Source organism: Micromys minutus, assembly GCF_963924665.1.
Source record: "Micromys minutus genome assembly, chromosome: 6".
NCBI classification, from domain to species: Eukaryota; Metazoa; Chordata; class Mammalia; order Rodentia; family Muridae; genus Micromys; species Micromys minutus.
In genome coordinates, this window is record NC_137975.1 from 56,262,135 (window position 1) to 56,278,675 (window position 16,541).

General features: G+C 45.7%; 1 protein-coding gene across 1 annotated transcript in view; it reads left to right on the forward strand.

Annotated features, from left to right (window-relative positions):
• The window catches only part of ITIH5 (inter-alpha-trypsin inhibitor heavy chain 5), a 97,347-nt gene extending 90,358 nt beyond the window's left edge, over positions 1–6,989 (forward strand). Inside the window, exon 14 of the mRNA XM_080918249.1 lies at positions 1,767–6,989. Within this exon, the coding sequence (XP_080774375.1) occupies positions 1,767–2,092 (326 nt within the window). The 3' untranslated portion in view covers positions 2,093–6,989. The remainder of the gene's footprint in view (positions 1–1,766) is intronic.
• Positions 6,990–16,541: the final 9,552 nt, after the last annotated feature.

Sequence of the window (16,541 nt, forward strand, 5' to 3'; positions counted from 1 at the left end):
TTTCCTAAAAGGAAGCTCACAGGGCCAATATCATGAGCTTAACAGAAATTTGCAGTGAGGGTATTGGCCGTTCTATGTCAAGTTATCCCTCAGCATCCTCTGGAGCCAAAGTTTCAGGATCTACTACAATCTCAGGATGCTCAAAGTCCCTTGTAATAAAATGTGCAGAATTTACATAGAACCTACTCACAGTCTCCCCCGTTTTAAATAACTTCTGGATAAGTACTTAGCATGCCCAAAGCAAAGCCAGTGCTGTGTAGTTAGTTGCTGTACTGCTTTGCTTCCGGAATGATGGATAACAAGAAGGAAGTTTATATGTTCGGTATCAGGGAATGTTTCCCCCTTCACATTTTCAATCCACAGTTGACATGGATGCAGGCTCTTCACATGCAGAAAGCACAGCTTCATATGGGCTTTTTGATGGACCGATGGACCTAAGCTGGACCCTCCCTACGGGCATTCATATATACATTGCCTAATTTGTGATGGAGTCCATGCACTGGACTATGTGGGGAGGAGATTCTCCTCATTGTGGTCTGCCTCTTCTGGAAACCGTCCAGTTGTAATGCTGAGGCAGCATAATGTCCTGCTGAGTTGGGAGGACGATATAGTAGCAGGTAGGTAGGACACGGAGTCATGCCATGCCTCTGCTCTCCTTGGTTAGAGATCCTTCCTCATCCTACCCACTGAACGTTAAGTAGGGATAGGGTAGCAGAAGTTGTCAGCTCAGCTCAGCCCTGACACTCAGCCTTAATCATTAGTAATTAGGTTGCTTTCTGTATATGTATGTGTGTTCATATATGTGTGGGGTACATGTGCATGCGGGAGTCAGAGAACAAGTCTGGGTATTGTCCTTAACTGCTTTCACTGATTTTTGAGGCATCTCCTCAGGCCTGAAAGTTGTATTCTTGCTTCTGGAGTAGGTCATATACACTAGTTCTCACTAGACCTCTGAGAATTCAGAGATGAGTAGAAGTCATCCAAAGGGCTGGTTTCTCGCCATTCTGCAAGAAGGAACAGATCCAGGGCAGCCCAGCACTAAGCACGAGAGGTGGATGCCTTTCCTAGGGAGTCATCTGAGTTGCTGTGAGAAGCCATGCTGGCTGGCCCTCTCCAATGTGCAATCTCACGCGGGCCCTTCGCCCAAAAATAAAGACTGAGTCACTTTCGGAGCTCCATCCAGAAGGCAGGATTTCCTGCCACTTAAGCTTGCTGTTTCCTTGTGTCTGGATGCCAAGCATAAGCTCCATCCCACAGATGCGGATCCATGTCCCCTTGGCCTGAGCAATGCCCTCGCTTGACCTGGGGGATCGGAGGCTGAGTGTCCGGGGTGAGCTGAGCTGACCACTTCCACTTCCCTAGCCCTACACAACACGGGTGGGTAGGGTGGGGAAGGATCTCTTACCAAGGAGAGCAGAGGCAAGGCATAGCTCTAGTCCTACTTATGTACTCCCAACTTAGCAGGGCATTATGCTAGCTAACTCCATTTGCTGTCTCGGCATTAGCAACTGGGAAGTTTCCAGAAGAGGCAAACAGATGACAATAAGAAGAATCTCATCTCTTGCCTCCCCCCACATAGTCCAGTGCATGGACTCCCATAGACTGGACAATGAATGAATGAATGAATGAATTAATGAATTAATGCCTCCGGGGAGGGTCCAGCCTAGGACCAGTGGTCCATGACAAACCCTCCTGCCCCGACACCACCAACATTAGATTGAAGCTGATGTCTGCGTTCAACTTATATCATTTTTCTGCACTCCCAGGTCAGTTTCTGAACCAGGATGCCAAACTCATGGGAGCTCCCAAGGACTACGGCGAGAATCTTAGTGATCACCCATTTCCTCCAGCAGAAGGGATGCCAGAGGCTATCCTGAAGGTGAAAGGGCGCCGAGTCCCAGTGGTCTGGAAGCAAAGGAAGATTTACAACGGGCAAGAGCAAGTTGACTGCTGGTTTGACCGAAACAATGCCGCCGATCTCATTGACGGTGTCTATAAAGACTACCTGGCATCCCATCCTTTTGACACAGAGAATGCACTGGGCCTGAGCAGGAAAGCCGAGACAGACATCCTTCATGAGGAGAGTGTCTAAAAGGGAAGTGACGTCGGGTCTACTCTGGATGCGAGTCTTCTTGTTACATGTGCCTACCTGGGCTCTTGCTATGAGCTGTGCTGCAGTAGCCTGCCCCCTGATGGGGTGGAGGTCCAATATCAAGGCAGGAAGCTGGAATGAAAATATCACATTCTACTTCCCTTCCTGTCTTCCTCATCCTATCTATACTAGATAAAAATGGTAGCACCAAGAGGAGGAATTAAGTAAAATCGTGTAGCACCTGGCTTATCCATCTATTCTACCGTAATGTAACACTTTCTGAGGAACTGGGGTTGCCATGGCATTTATTTTCTTTGTAAAAGTGTCCGAGTTTGACCTATATTAATTTTTTGTCCTATATTAATGCTTAGAAATATCTCTTTTCAGTTGCCTTCTCCAGATGGTGCTCCCAACCTCTCCTTCCGAGGTCATTTACATGGAGGCCAAGCTACCAATCATGCACATAAATAGTTTACACATTGGCTCTCTAAACAACTAGGTCTTTCCTTAGCAGAAGATATTCCCCATCCCACCCCCACTGTGGAACCTTGCCCAGTCAATATCCCAGATACTAATCTCATTCTGATTGGCTTTGTTGGTCACTTGGCCTTCCTGGTGGCTGTTTTTCAATTCATTCCAATAAACCAAGTGATTTTAATAAATAGGAAAACTCCCCACAGACTTCTCTTACTGGCTTGCTTAGGTGCTGGAGAGCCAGCTAGTAGAAAAATAAACCTCTACTCAGAGCAGCTTAGCTTTTGCCATAATTCCCACGCTTTTTGTTTTTGCCTTTAAATATCCGGGAAATAATAATTCAGATGAGAACAGGGCATGGCAGACAGATGCAGCCTAGAGTGAGAGGCTCAGCCTACCTGTGGGAGGAATCAGCTATTCTCTCCTCAGAGGGAAGTGGACACGTCTACACACATGACTGATGCACCATGGGCTAGTAGTGGTTATCTGCAGAAGACAGGATCCATTAATATGCCACCCAGGATGGAGAGGGGGCTCATGAGGCCCCACTCCTGCCTAAAAAGCTATAGTTAGTTAACAATTGCTGGAGAAGGGGGTGGTCATATCCCTCAGTTCCAAAGCCACTGCTAAGTTGCCCTTGCTTATGGAAATAATCCCCAATTTATACCAAGCAACCCTAACTGAATGCTGTAAGTTACATACTCATAAAGAGACATGAAGATAGGACATGGGTGGGGGGGGGTCTTTGGGAGACAAAGGAAACCATTAAAGAAGATCTTGGGAAGTGGAGAGGTTGTAATCCAATACATAAGAGATATGCATGGGTTTGCGAATAAATAAACCAAAGGAAAGAAAATCTGAGAAGGGATTCCCACATCTCAGATGAGCACATGAGGTTTAGTTCCAGTACTTAGAGGTGAATCTACTAAGGAGAGGGTTGCAATCAGAGGGGGCTTCTAAAGATTAGCAAATATAACCTTATTGTGACTCTCAGCCACGCAGCCTATCTGTCTTCTACAAGACCAACGGAGAACATGGAGGCTCCATTCTTACACTCCGTGCTCTTCTTGGCTGTGTTTGGCCTTCTCGGGGCTAGTGTGGGAGTGGCCTGCTCAGAAACAGGTGAACAGGGACTGATGGAATTGAACAACAGAGAAAGGGGAAAAGAATGCGCTCGGGGGAAGCAGGAGTGTTTTGATGTAGACCAGAGTGAAGGCCTCAACACTTCCCCATACGAGATCTCTTCCATCAGGGGCCAAGGCAAGGTACCCTCTCCAGTGAATCAGGAAGGCCACTTAGCACTTGGAGAAAAATCAGCATCAGGAAAATTGTTTTCCTTCCTGTGGGAAACATTTGAGCCTCACCAGTGGCATCCACATGTTCCTGTCTGACCCGGCAGCCTCAGGAGCCCATGAGGACTGAGTCTCTTTCTCTCTCTCCGTCCCGTGAACCCACCAGGCCACAGCTGGTCTATTTATCTGTGATATTTATCTGACTCCTGTGTTCCCAGACTCATCTGTCCGTTTCTAGGCCAGGAGTGCAGAGATGAGCCACCCGTATAGCTGCCAGATGTTCCCGTCTTTTCAGGCCTAGGGAAAGGAGGATCTCAGCCAGGCCTAACTAGTGCTGGCCCCAGGGCGTGGTCCAGTGACCTTGCTATTACATAAATCCCAGCTGGAGAGACAGCTCTGGAGCCAGGTGGCTCAGGGCCCCAGCCCACTGGTTGCACTCAGAGCAATGATACGAGTGCGCTGTTCTGGATATTGTCTTCACCATCAACAGAGGGATATCATTAGGACAAGAACAGATCCTACTTGCTGTTGTTTAGGAGCAGAAGCACGTGGAAGACACCAGCAAGACGCCTGTCATTCACTGTCCTTTCTAGAACCAAATCAACTTAAAAGTTTCAGAGAGATTTTACTTAGAAATCCCTTTTGTCTTTAGACAGACATTCTACAAATGTAGCGCTCCCCCCTCTGTCTCTCCCCCCCACTAAATTATCTGATGTAGCTGGAAAGTCCTATTTGGGCACCCGCCAACCACACACCAACAGAAAAGTTTTTATTTAACTGGGCATGTGCCCAGTTATCGTAGATTAAATATGGGGAAACTGAGGCAGCTGAGCCTCTTACCCTAAGTCACATACAAGATGTAGAGTAGGGTAGGGCTGAGCCCAAAGGGTTCACATGTTATCTCTGACACTCTTTTGCCACATGACCAAGCATTTATTTTCCTCGAGCGTTTTGTAAAAAGACGAGGTGGGAGGTTACCAAATAGACAATTGGCATGGCTGGAGAAAACTGTGGACGTTACATGGGGCAGATCAAGTTGTTACTGCAGTAGTTAATCAAAACGAGTCGGTGAGCTAAACTGTTGAGCAATATTGTGACTCTGGCTTCCAGTACCTCCCCTCACATTCCCACTTTTAATGAAGAAAGGAATGGAAATGGGTCATTTAAAAGAGATTTCTCACTAAAAATTTATATAAAGTGATGACAGCCTCCTGTCCATCCATCCGTGTGCTGTTGTATCTTCTTCCGTTCAACTTCAAGCTGGGCGCTGGGGATGTTTCGAAAGATGAAGTAGAGACACATCCCTTCTGTGCCCCAGAAGCCACCCTGAGGATGCAGACAGCTGGAAACTGGAGATGGCAGCCCATGGTTTTTTTTTTTTTTTTTTAATTATCAAGAGTCACAGACAATATTCGCTCAACATTCAGGAGGCAGAGACAGGCAGATATTTGATTCTGAGGCCAATCTGGTATACAGAGTGAGTTCCAGGACAGCCAGGGCTATGCAGAGAGGGCATTGTTGAGATTCTGTGTGTGTGTGTGAGTGTGTGTGTGTGTGTGTGTGTGTGTGTGCACGCGCGCGCACGCTCGCACACGCATGTGCGCTCGAGGGGAAGGGCATGCATGCGTGTGTGTCTGTCAATCTGTCTGTTTTTGTTTATGTGTGTTATAACCTGAACTGTATGTCCTCACAGATAGGTGAAGAACAGAGTTCTTTGGGCAAATAAATGCTATGGATTAAAAGCATCCTTTCAAAATACACACACTTAAGTCTAAATCTCCTCTGTAATAGTCCCTGAAGGTGGAATAGTTCAGAAAGGGTCAAGTCCTGAGAACAGAGGTCTTGTGGATTGGTTTATAGTGTTCATGAGCAGACACTTACAAAGGGGGATCTGATGAGAGAGAGGGTGAAAAGGCTCACGTGTGAAACTGTCAAAAATATTTAGTTAATGAACAGGGGATCTGGCTGGTAGAGGGTTCCCTTCACATCCAAGAAACTGAGTTCAGTCACCAGAACTCAAAAGAGTCAGGTGTGGAAGATACATGTTCCCATTCCCACTACTGGGGAGGCTGAGGCAGGCAGATCAGTGAGGGTGGCTGACCAGTCAGTTTAATGTATTTAGTGCATCTCAGGCCAATAAGACAATCTGCTCAAAAAGAGAAAGAGGATGTCATCTGAGGAACCTTAACCAACACATCCTCCACATGTGCATGAACGCTTGGACAAAAATGTGTACCTACACGTATGAGCACACACACACACACACACACACACACACACACACACACACGACATCAGAGACACACAGTTACTCCTTTTTGTCATGTAAGACTGACAAAGAGCCCATGAAAAAGCCAGGAGCCACACACCAGATCTGTGCTTTGATCCGGATCTTCTTGGTCTCCAGATCTGTAAGCAGTGAATGCATTTTGTTTAAACTGCCCAGTTTAACGTATTCTTCATATAGCAGCCCAGGCTCACTGAGATAAAGAAAGACTTCACAGCACAAATCTTCACCTTTATTCAGGCTACCCAGAATATGCAAAAGCAATGCTGTTGTTAAAATCTGAAAGAGTTCTGAAAGCCTAAGAACATGGTCCAGCTAAAATAAACAGCAAATACAATAACACAGCTAACCAAATAGTTAGAGATGCAATGTTAAATATTTATTTTAGCCTGTTTCAAATAAGTAGGCATGGACTGTTCACATCCCAAAAGACTTTGTTTCTTTAAAGTTTGTTAAAAAAAAATGATGTCTAAAAACAAACAGCACAGTGTGTTTATTTTTTAGGGGAAGCTGAAATCAAGGCTACTGAGAATAAAACTTGATCATTCTAACCACAATACTTGTTTTCAGAAATTTCTGCGTTTCAGTCCTGAACGTATTTTTGTCTTGGTGATGTCCGTCACTGACTGATACGGCAGCGGCCCTGTGTGGTTATGACAGAATTGAAAATTCTGTGGCCCAGTATTGTTGCTCTATTTTAATGTCTAGATCTGTACATGTGCACAAATATTTACCATTGAGTTATAGCTGGTTAAAGAATTCATAGTTACACTGTGTATTTCTATATTCTAGAAGCAAAAGGATATTCCATGTAGTGTTGGTGTATAATAAACTATACCGTCTAGATTTGTGTCTGTATGTTCTATGATGCTGGCACAGGAAGTTCTTACCTTCCAGGACATTTCTCAGGATGCATCTCATCATTAAGGGCTATGCAACTGTATACAATAAGTCAGTGCGCTGAAGATATTGTGGAAAGGTAATGTGAAAAATGGAAAATTTATAGGAGATACCCCTTTATGCCTATTATATTTTTATTCATGCACATGTGTGTCTCTGTGCACATGAACACACGTGATGCACAGATGATAAGAGAGGCCAGAAGAGAGTACTGGGTTATGTGGAGCTGGAGTCCAGAAAGTTGGGAGCAGACCAATTTGGGTGCTGGGAACTGAATCTGAGTCCTCTGGAAGAACAATGAATGCTCTTAACTGCTTGGGTCACTTCTCCAATCCTCCCCTGTGTCTGGACACATCTGTCAAACACAGGACAGGCTCTAGTTTCTCAGTGCATTCGCTTCTGGGAGCTCTGATACCCTGGACTTCCATCACCTTATCAGGTCAGGAAGTCATCCGCACTTCACCCCTCATCTGGCTCGATGTTTCCTCCAAGCAGCTCATTTCTTTCCGAGGACACTGTATGATCTGAAGTATCCCCCTCCCGCAGTGGCTCACACACTCGAACATGCAGTCCTCAGATGGTGTCACTGTTTGGGAAGGTCATACAATCTTTAGGAGGTAGAGCTTGCTGGAATTACCTCCATTGAGGCAGGCTTTGAGGTTTTATAGCTCAGCCCCTCTTGCTGTGTCCCTGCTTCCTGGGTTAGATTTGGTGTGATCTGCCACCACACCTTCTTGGCCTGGTGTCAAGTCTTCCCCACCATGACGGACCCTCTCCCTTCTGAAACTACAAGCCAAAATAATTTTCCCCGAGTTCTTTTGCTCAGGGTACTTCTGTCTCCGGCACTTCTGCCTCCAGTTCTCAGTGGTCCTGTCCAGTCTGACTTAGACCTCATTGAGCTGTGTAAAATTCTAAATAAGGCAATGCTTGCTTAGGGTGAAAACCAGCACAGAACATAAGAGGGCCATCACCCACCTGCTGTGGCAAACAGTAGAAAACAAGGAACCCATATTAAGTTGTCTTCTTGGGGCTTCAACTTTTGTGGCTATAAAATAAAGGAACTGGGTTAGATAGCATCAGAGATCCTCAGTACCTCATCTTAAAAAACAAAATGTGTGTCTGTGTGTGTACACATACACATACACATACATACCCACATCTGTGTGTTCCTGCACATACACACATGCATGTATGTATGGTGCATGTGTACTGTGATGTCCTAGCTTGCTTCCTCCCACTGTGATAAACAATATGAGGTAAAACAACTTGGGGATGAAAGGGTTCACTTCCCATTATAGCTGACAGTAAACCGTGAAAGGACATGGGGTAGAAACAGGAACCAGGAGGCAAGAACTGAAGTCGAAGCTGCGGAGAGGAATGTTGCACACTGGCTTGCTTGCCAATGCTTGCTCACCTTGAACTTTATTCAAACTCATGACCACCTTGCCCAGTTGTGAAATCACCTACAGTGGGGTTAGACCTTTCCCCATCATCATGGTGGAGAAAAGCCCATCCCACCAGACACACTTACAGGCTAATCTGGTGGAGGCAGTTATTAAAATTGACATTCTTTCTTCCCAGATAACTCTACCAATTTGTGTCGAGCTACCAAACCATTAAACAAATGAGACAAACAACAACAACAAAAACCAACCAACCAACAAACAAAAACCTTAACCCACATGAGCTGTTCGCAAGGAGATCAGCAGAACACTTTCTCGGTCAGCTCTCTCCTTCCACTTCATTTCTGAGGCAGCATCTCTGTGTCTGCTCTGTTCTCCAGGCTAGCAGGCTGGAGAGCTTCAGGCAGATTCTCCTGCCTCCACATCCTGTCTACCTCACAGTAGGAGTGCCGGGATTACCAGCGCGTACCTTTGCATTTGGCGATGTTACACGTGTTCTGGGGATCAAATCCCTTCCTAGTCATCTCCCTGGCCCCCATCTTTGTCTTTTGCCTTAGGTTTCCTTTCCCTGACTCCTCCCATTGCTGAGGCTCAATCTCAGGGTGCTGCATGGATTAGGCAAATCCTCTACCACTGATCTCATCTTCTGCCTTCAAGGGAAGAGCCTTCCCAAGCTGCTCAGTGGTAAATGGAAGAGTCTTTTGATTTTCGTCCCTGACACATTTAGAGTCCCACTGTGCTAGGCTTGAGGAGTCACCAGAGAACCAGGTTCCTGGCTCCGCAGAGCTCACAGCTCAGAGAACAGGACATACACAGAGTGCTAAGGTGCAAGGACAGTAGAAACCGTAACAGATGAAAACCTTGCTGAAGGCTGCTGTCTGAACACAGAGGAGGGGCAGCTGAAAGAGAAGGATCAGAGGCCTGCCAGGAAATGGTCCCAAGGAACAGACAATTAAGTTGCAAGGAAGAGTGGCATAAACCAGGTGAGGTGTGCTTTCTATAGTGTTAGACAATTAAGGTCATTGTCCACACAAAACAATCGGTTTACAGAGGGGAGATTTATGATAGAGAACACTTACTGGAATCCTGGGTTCTCTGACCCTGTGTTGGACGGATCACAACCCATGTTCACATCACACTGTCTGCTGTTCCTGGGATTCAGATGACACCGAGGAGTCGCAGTCGTCAATGATACATCTATTCTGACAATGAAAGGTTTATTCTGACAGTATTTGGTCCAACTTCATCTAGTCCACTGTCTTAAATGCTCCTGTTTTCCAGCAGGCTGTACAATTGTAACTCTCCACAGCAACCCTACTTGGACTTTTCTGAGGCAACTGAAGAAGCAGCCCCTCTTGTTTGTGTCATCTGGCCCCAACCCTCCAGCTTCCATGTGTGACTGTTTGCCTTCCTCTGGTCCCTTCCTTCCTCTCTTCCTTTGAGGGGTTGACTCAGTTTCCCCTTCTAGACTGGTGAACCGTACCAAGCGCTGCCCCTTGATTTCAAACACAGATGGGTTGTCTCTTCGTGTACAAGTCTCAGACTTCAGAACTTTTCAGAATCTAAAACATTCGCTGGATCTTCTATGTGAGGGCGCTGAGGTTTTAGATTTTCCCATCGAAGATCCACATGCCTGCCATGAAATTGTGTGAGGACCCGAGACTCTTGTCCCTGCCACTTGTCTCCTTCCTTACACTTCAGCCTCAGAATTGCTGGGGGGTGTGCTTGAATCTTCCTCCCTCCTTCCCCACCTCCTAGCCTGTTCTTTGCATAACTCAATGGATTCAAATCTCTGACACCACAGTTTCTTCCCTGTGTCTAACTCTAGTAGCTGTGGTGTAGCTAGCCTTTTTTTTTTTCTTCAGTGATACAGGGTCCCCCCTTCTTTTAAGTACCAGTATTTCTTATATCTTTCCAAGTCTCTTTGAAAGATTTCTTTCTTCCTATTGACTGAGAACTTGCCCTGGGGTTTCTCCTCCTCAGGCCCCAAACCTACTCCCCCCAGTGCCTGCTCTTTGTCCCCTCGTAGATGGCTAAAGAATTCACTCACCTCTGCAATGTGGACTTCAGACCTCAGTTCCCAGATGTTGTTGTTCTGACTTTATCTCAAACTTGGAAACTACAGCAAATTTTCCTTCTTCAAAGTATCTGTAATTGCATGGGGCCTTGGATCTGGAAACCTGAGCCAAAAGGAGGGAAATACTCCAGTGTTTGTCCTTTTTTTCAGACAATAAAAGTAGATATGCATATTCATGAGCTGGGTACATTTCATAGGGAGCTGAGTTCTCAAGTAATTGTATTATCTTATGTTTTTTTTTAATTTTTGAAATTTTAATCTTTTAATTAGTTTGCCAGGTATCAGATTTCCTTGAGGCTTTTCCTGAAGTGCTAGTTTTGGCTGACTCTTCCTCCCTGTGTTCCTCTCCCTCCCCGTGCTCCTCTCCCTCCCCGTGCTCCTCTCCCTACTCATATTGTTTCCCCCAAACAACAGCTGTGTTTGTGCGAGAGCAGACCCAGTGTCCAACAGCTTACTGGGAATTTCCGATTATATAAGTTGAACACCATTCTCGATAAACTCATTGACATGACCGCAAAATAACTTCATCAAACTGTGAGTGTAAAATTCATCATAAATACATTTCAATATGATTTTTAAAATTCGTTTTATTTCAGACTTCCAAAAGCAATGCAGAGGGCTGGAGAGATGGCTCAGCGGTTAAGAGCACTGACTGCTCTTCCAGAGGTCCTGAGTTCAATTCCCAGCAACCACATGGTGGCTCACAGCCATCTATGTTGGGATCTGATGCCCTCTTCTGGTGTGGTTGAAGACAGCCACAGTGTACTCATATACATAAAATAAACAAATCATTTAAAAAAAAAAAACAGCAATGCAGAAAAAACAGTATTTAAAATAGTTTAGTATAAATGAAGGGCTGAATAGAAGAGTTATACCTGTTCATCCTGGTAAGGTTTCCAACTAGAAGTCTGCTCTTGTTTCTGTGATATTCCAGGCACTAAGCTAAGATGAGCTGTAAAACTGTCATAAATAAATAAATGCTCAAATAATATAGTCTGGCTTCTATGCTGTAGGCTTATGGAAAGCTACAGGAGAAGCAAACCTGTCCATGGACAGACAAAAACAGCTCAAGACTCAATTCAGAAGTGAGATGCCAAGCTAGGGAGACGGTGTAGTTGGTGTTCGGCAAGTAAGTATGAAGACCCGAGTTCGATCCCCAGAATCGACTTTAAAAAGATGAGCACAGTGAGCAAACTGTGAGTGAAAGCAAGACCTTGTCTCCAAAAACAGGGGTGGGTGAAGTGATGAAATCATCCGAGCTTGACCTTTAACCTCTACCTACACACATATGTATATGTATACAACAATGAACACACACACAAAGTGATATGTATTTTTAAAAAAACTTGAAGCTCAGGAATATTCTAGAAACGGAATGTTCTAGAACTTGTGAGCAATTACTTCTTCTTTGAATTCTTTGTCTGCCTAATTGGGACACTACAGTACACCACAGTGAGAACTGTGCTGTTGAGGGAAACATAACCCAAAAGCTTGTGCCTTGTCCAGTGACATTAGCCTCCTATTCTGTTCAAGCCATTTAGCGCAGCACAGAAATGTCCTCAAAATGGACATGTTTCCTCATCATGCATTCAAAAGGAATGTCAGGAGCACAGTAAAACCGATCTTTCTGTGCAGCCCACAGATAAACTTAATTAGTTAGGGTAACAGACAGCAGTCGGATTTACAGAGCTTCAAATAAATAGGGGGTTAAATAAGGCAGGGAGTGGGGAACTGTTCATACCCTTAGGCAAAGAAGAAACCCTATTTCATCTAGAACAGAGCTTCTCAACCTTCCTAATGCTGCGACCCTTTAGTACTGTTCCTTAAGTTGTACTGACCCCCAACCGTAAGATTAGTATTGCTGCTACTTCATATCTGTGATTTTGCTACTGCTGTGAATAGAAATATACATAAGTTTGGAGGTAGAGCTTACTTAGCAAAGGGGTCTCCAGCCAGATGTTAGCAACTAGCGATCTAGATCTTACTGAACTGGTTTGGAAAAGAGAAAGGCCCAGGAACTTCACAGATCCTTCATGAAACGCCATAAAAAAATAGGGGAAATAAATTACTTGGAAGAAGCAAGCTTTCAGACAGAATGAAAACCTGCCCTTGTCTCAGACACAGTTTCTTGGGTGTGGCTGGTCTGACTACTGTGGGCTTCTCGTTTCCAGGGCAAATTAAGATGCCGGGAGAATCTGGGAGGTGGCAGGAGGTGTGTTTTTATAAGTGCTTAGAGGCAGAAGCTGGTCACCGTTGTGGCCTCTGGTTTTGGTGCAGCAGGTCATGAGGTCTGGTGGATTAACAGCACAAGGAGTCTTTAGGATGGCCACTGTCTTCCAAGTGTTTGCTGCTGGGAGAAAAGGAGAGTCTACAGAGGACCAGCACTGTGGAGCCTGGGTAGAGAGCAAAGCCTCAGCCTGGCACGTAGGTTTTTCTGCTGGACCCGTGGCTGAGCGACATTTGTCTCAACTTAATTCCTTAGATCCCAGGAGACCTAGGACTAGTTGCTGCAGAATTTCTGGAAGGTCGTTGGAAGATCCCTTCTCCTCGGGCATCCTAAGACACACCTTTCCCTGCAGATCTTGGGAGTAAATCCTTGTGAGAAGGAAGTGCACGAAACACACCCAGGAGCTGGGAAGGGGGTGGCCATGGAGAGCAAAGCAAGAGCTGGCTGGGAAGAAACTGGGAGACAGACTCATCTGCATATTGAGCGGCTTTGGAAATGTCACTTGTCTTCCTGTGAGAAGATTAGACAATGCAGGTATTCGCATGATTAATGAGGACCCTGGGCAGTGCCTGGCAGGGAGGGCCTCAGGCTGAGCAGAAGAAGCAGGGGCAGCTTCCTTCCTTGCCTGGCAGCCATTCTGCAGCTGTGTTGTGGGGTGAGCCGTGCCCTGGATCCCCCACCCCCTTTGGAAGAGGTGAACGAGTCTCCAGGAGTTTGCAGTGAGAAAGGAAGATACCTGGGATGAGATCATATGCAAATGAGCGACATTCCCAGTAGCTGGAAAGAAAGGAATGAGAAAGTCTGGTGAATGGTCTTTAATCCCAGCACTTGGGAAGCAGAGACAGGAGGATCTTTGTTGAGTTCTGCATCTACTACTCTATGTGGTCAGGACGGCCAGGACTACATAAAGGGACCCTGTCTCCAAAAAACTAAAAAGAAATGATCGTGGCTCAGGGCTGGGGAGATGGTCAGTGAGCTCAGTGAATAAAGCCTGCGCCTGAAGAGAATGAGGACCAGAGTGTAGGGCCCCAGATCCAACGTAAACACCAGGCAGAAATGACTGTGAGTTCAGCATCGTGGATGGGGCACAGGGGTGAGTGGCTGAATTAGTGAGCCACCGACCTAATCTGTGAAGTGGAGAGAGCTGGAGAAAGACACGTGATGTCAACCTCTGGCCTCCTCACAAAGCGCACACAGTGCACCCCTATACATTTCTGTACCTCACACAATGGGAGATTTGAAGTCAAGGGACCTGAAATACAAACAATAGCAAATCGACTCCCAGGCAAAGGATGTCTTAACATTGGGCATCCTATTGAAACTCTCCAGAGCAGACACGGCTCTTTGCGAATATATTCCAGGGACAACCAGACTTCATCTCAGACTTGTATCCCTGTCCGGTTTTAAACCTAATCCCTCCAGCATAGATCCTCAGATGACCCTCCCTACCTCTTGTACTCCTAACTGCCCATCCCTCTCAGTGAACTTCCTTTTGGCATAAACCTATGATTGCTTTGTGTGTGGGGTTTTTTTTGTTTGTTTGTTTGTTTTGTTTATCTGTTAAACATATACATCATCTGGTTACCTTGTTCCACAGTGCTTTAGCATTTAGGCCACCTCAGTTCCAAGGAGCTTCTTGTGAGGTCAGGGGAGGCAAGTCTACTCCTTCTAGGTCAAGGTGCAAGCTACACCTACCAAGCCACTCATGACCACACAGCCGGTGCAAAGCAGAGCTGAGCTATCAGCACCTGGCCCTATGAGGTTAATTCTTCCCAGAGGCAAATGCTTCCTTGCTCCTCTTGGGCTGGGGTCTACTAGGATTACAGCTAAATGAACTGGGAGGGGATGGGGTGGAGGGAAGGAAAAACACTCAGCAGGTTAAATAGAGCCAATTCCTATCTACACAAGGTAGATCCCAGGCTGCTATACTGGCCCGCCTGCTGGTGAAGAATGGAGTTTATTATGTGGAGGCAGAAAGGGAGGTCTGGGAGGTGTTAGGCAGAGAAAACGGGTTGAAATTCAACTCGAGAGGATGCTGGCAGCCCGGCGCCTGCTGTTCGACAGTCTGATGAACTCTGATAAACCCAGAAGCATTTTACCACCCCCCACCCATATAGCCGGAAACTTTAGCACCCCGGAGAGAAGAGGGGGCATTTGAGGAGTAGTGAGGGGAATCAAGGTTGGTGGGAGAACATTTGCCAGAAGGCAACTTCGCTGGCCCCACCCCACCAGGCTCTAGTAACCTAACAGGACCTGGAAGGAACAGCCTGAAGGCAAGACTTCTGTTGAGATTTGTCAGACTTCATCATTTGTGGCTGGGATCATAGCCATCTATAGATGGTTCTGCCTGCCAAACTTGCCTAGACTAGCCAGAAAGAAAACTTCCCTGTGAGATGCCAGTCATCCTTGTGAGTGACCCACCTTCCCCTGGGATGGTCTGGGGGGGGGGGGCTCATTGCAGCAGTCATCTCGGTCTGTGGAATTCAGACTTAGGTGATTAATCTCAGTCCTCTGCATTGGGGTTGAGTGAATGTGCTTCCATGTGGATTGATGACTACCACATATTCGTACGTGTGTATTCATGGCGTAACCATCCCAACAACTAAGAGCTGGGACATGAAGGAGATTGGCAGATGTACAAACGTGCTAGCATGGCGCATGCACGCAGCACTAGAAAGGAAAGGTGATAAACATGGATGAACCTCCAAGACATTGTGCTAACTGAAAGCAGCCAGCCAAAGAAAGGGATTGTGGGAGAGGGCAGGGAGCTGTTGTTTAATGGATGTAGCTTCGGTATTACATGATGACAACACTCTAGGAAGACACTTTATGACAATGTTGACACGTTTGCCACTTCCAAAGTTCACTTAAAAATGGTTAAGACAGTAAATTTTGAGTTGTGTGGTTTGTAACTGTTCTGGCTATATATATATTTTAAAAACTAATTATTTATTTAAGTATATGTGTATTATACTGTAGCTTTCTTCAGAGACGCTGGAAGAGGGCATCAGATTTCATTACAGATGGTTGTGAACCACCATGTGGTTGTGGGGAATAGAACTTAGGACCTCTGGAAGAGCAGACAGTGCTCTTAACCACTGAGCCATCTCTCCAGCCCAGTTCATAATGTTGACTGCCTGCTTGATTGTGAGAAGCTGAATAAGCTAAATGTCTTCACTGTTATTACATTATAGGGCCCACACCTCGAGACCCATGGTGGGCTGGATCTTTCCACACCAATTAACTTAAAATTAAGACAGTTCCCCATAGACATGTCCACAGACCAACCCAATGTAGACAAGTCTTTGTGCTTTCTTCCCAGGTGACTCTATGTGGTATATTAAGTTGGCAGTTAGACCAACCACAGTACCACAGTTTTTAAAAAAAAGGAAAAATTTGGGAATGGAAAAGATATGTCACAACAATAACCACAGTAAACACTATGAACACTTATAAACAGTCATGCAAAAGTTAAATTAATTACTGATTGAATTTAACTACGAGAAAACATTTGCATGGAAAAGTAGTTAAAGGGCTAAACTTTATGCTGTGTATATTTTACCACGAGTTAAAATAAAAATCCCATGAGCCTTTTACTTCCTGAACAAAATCCTCAGGGGCTAAGCAAGACCAAAATAAAGATAAGACAGTCAGGAAATGTGTGGAGATAGTGTTGACTGTGGGCTGTTTCTCAAGCCGAGGAATCCTAGCCAGACGTTGCTAGAAGCACCCAGACCCTCTTTCTTCCTGCTAGACGACAGGATGTGACCAAGAACTGCACCCATTCCT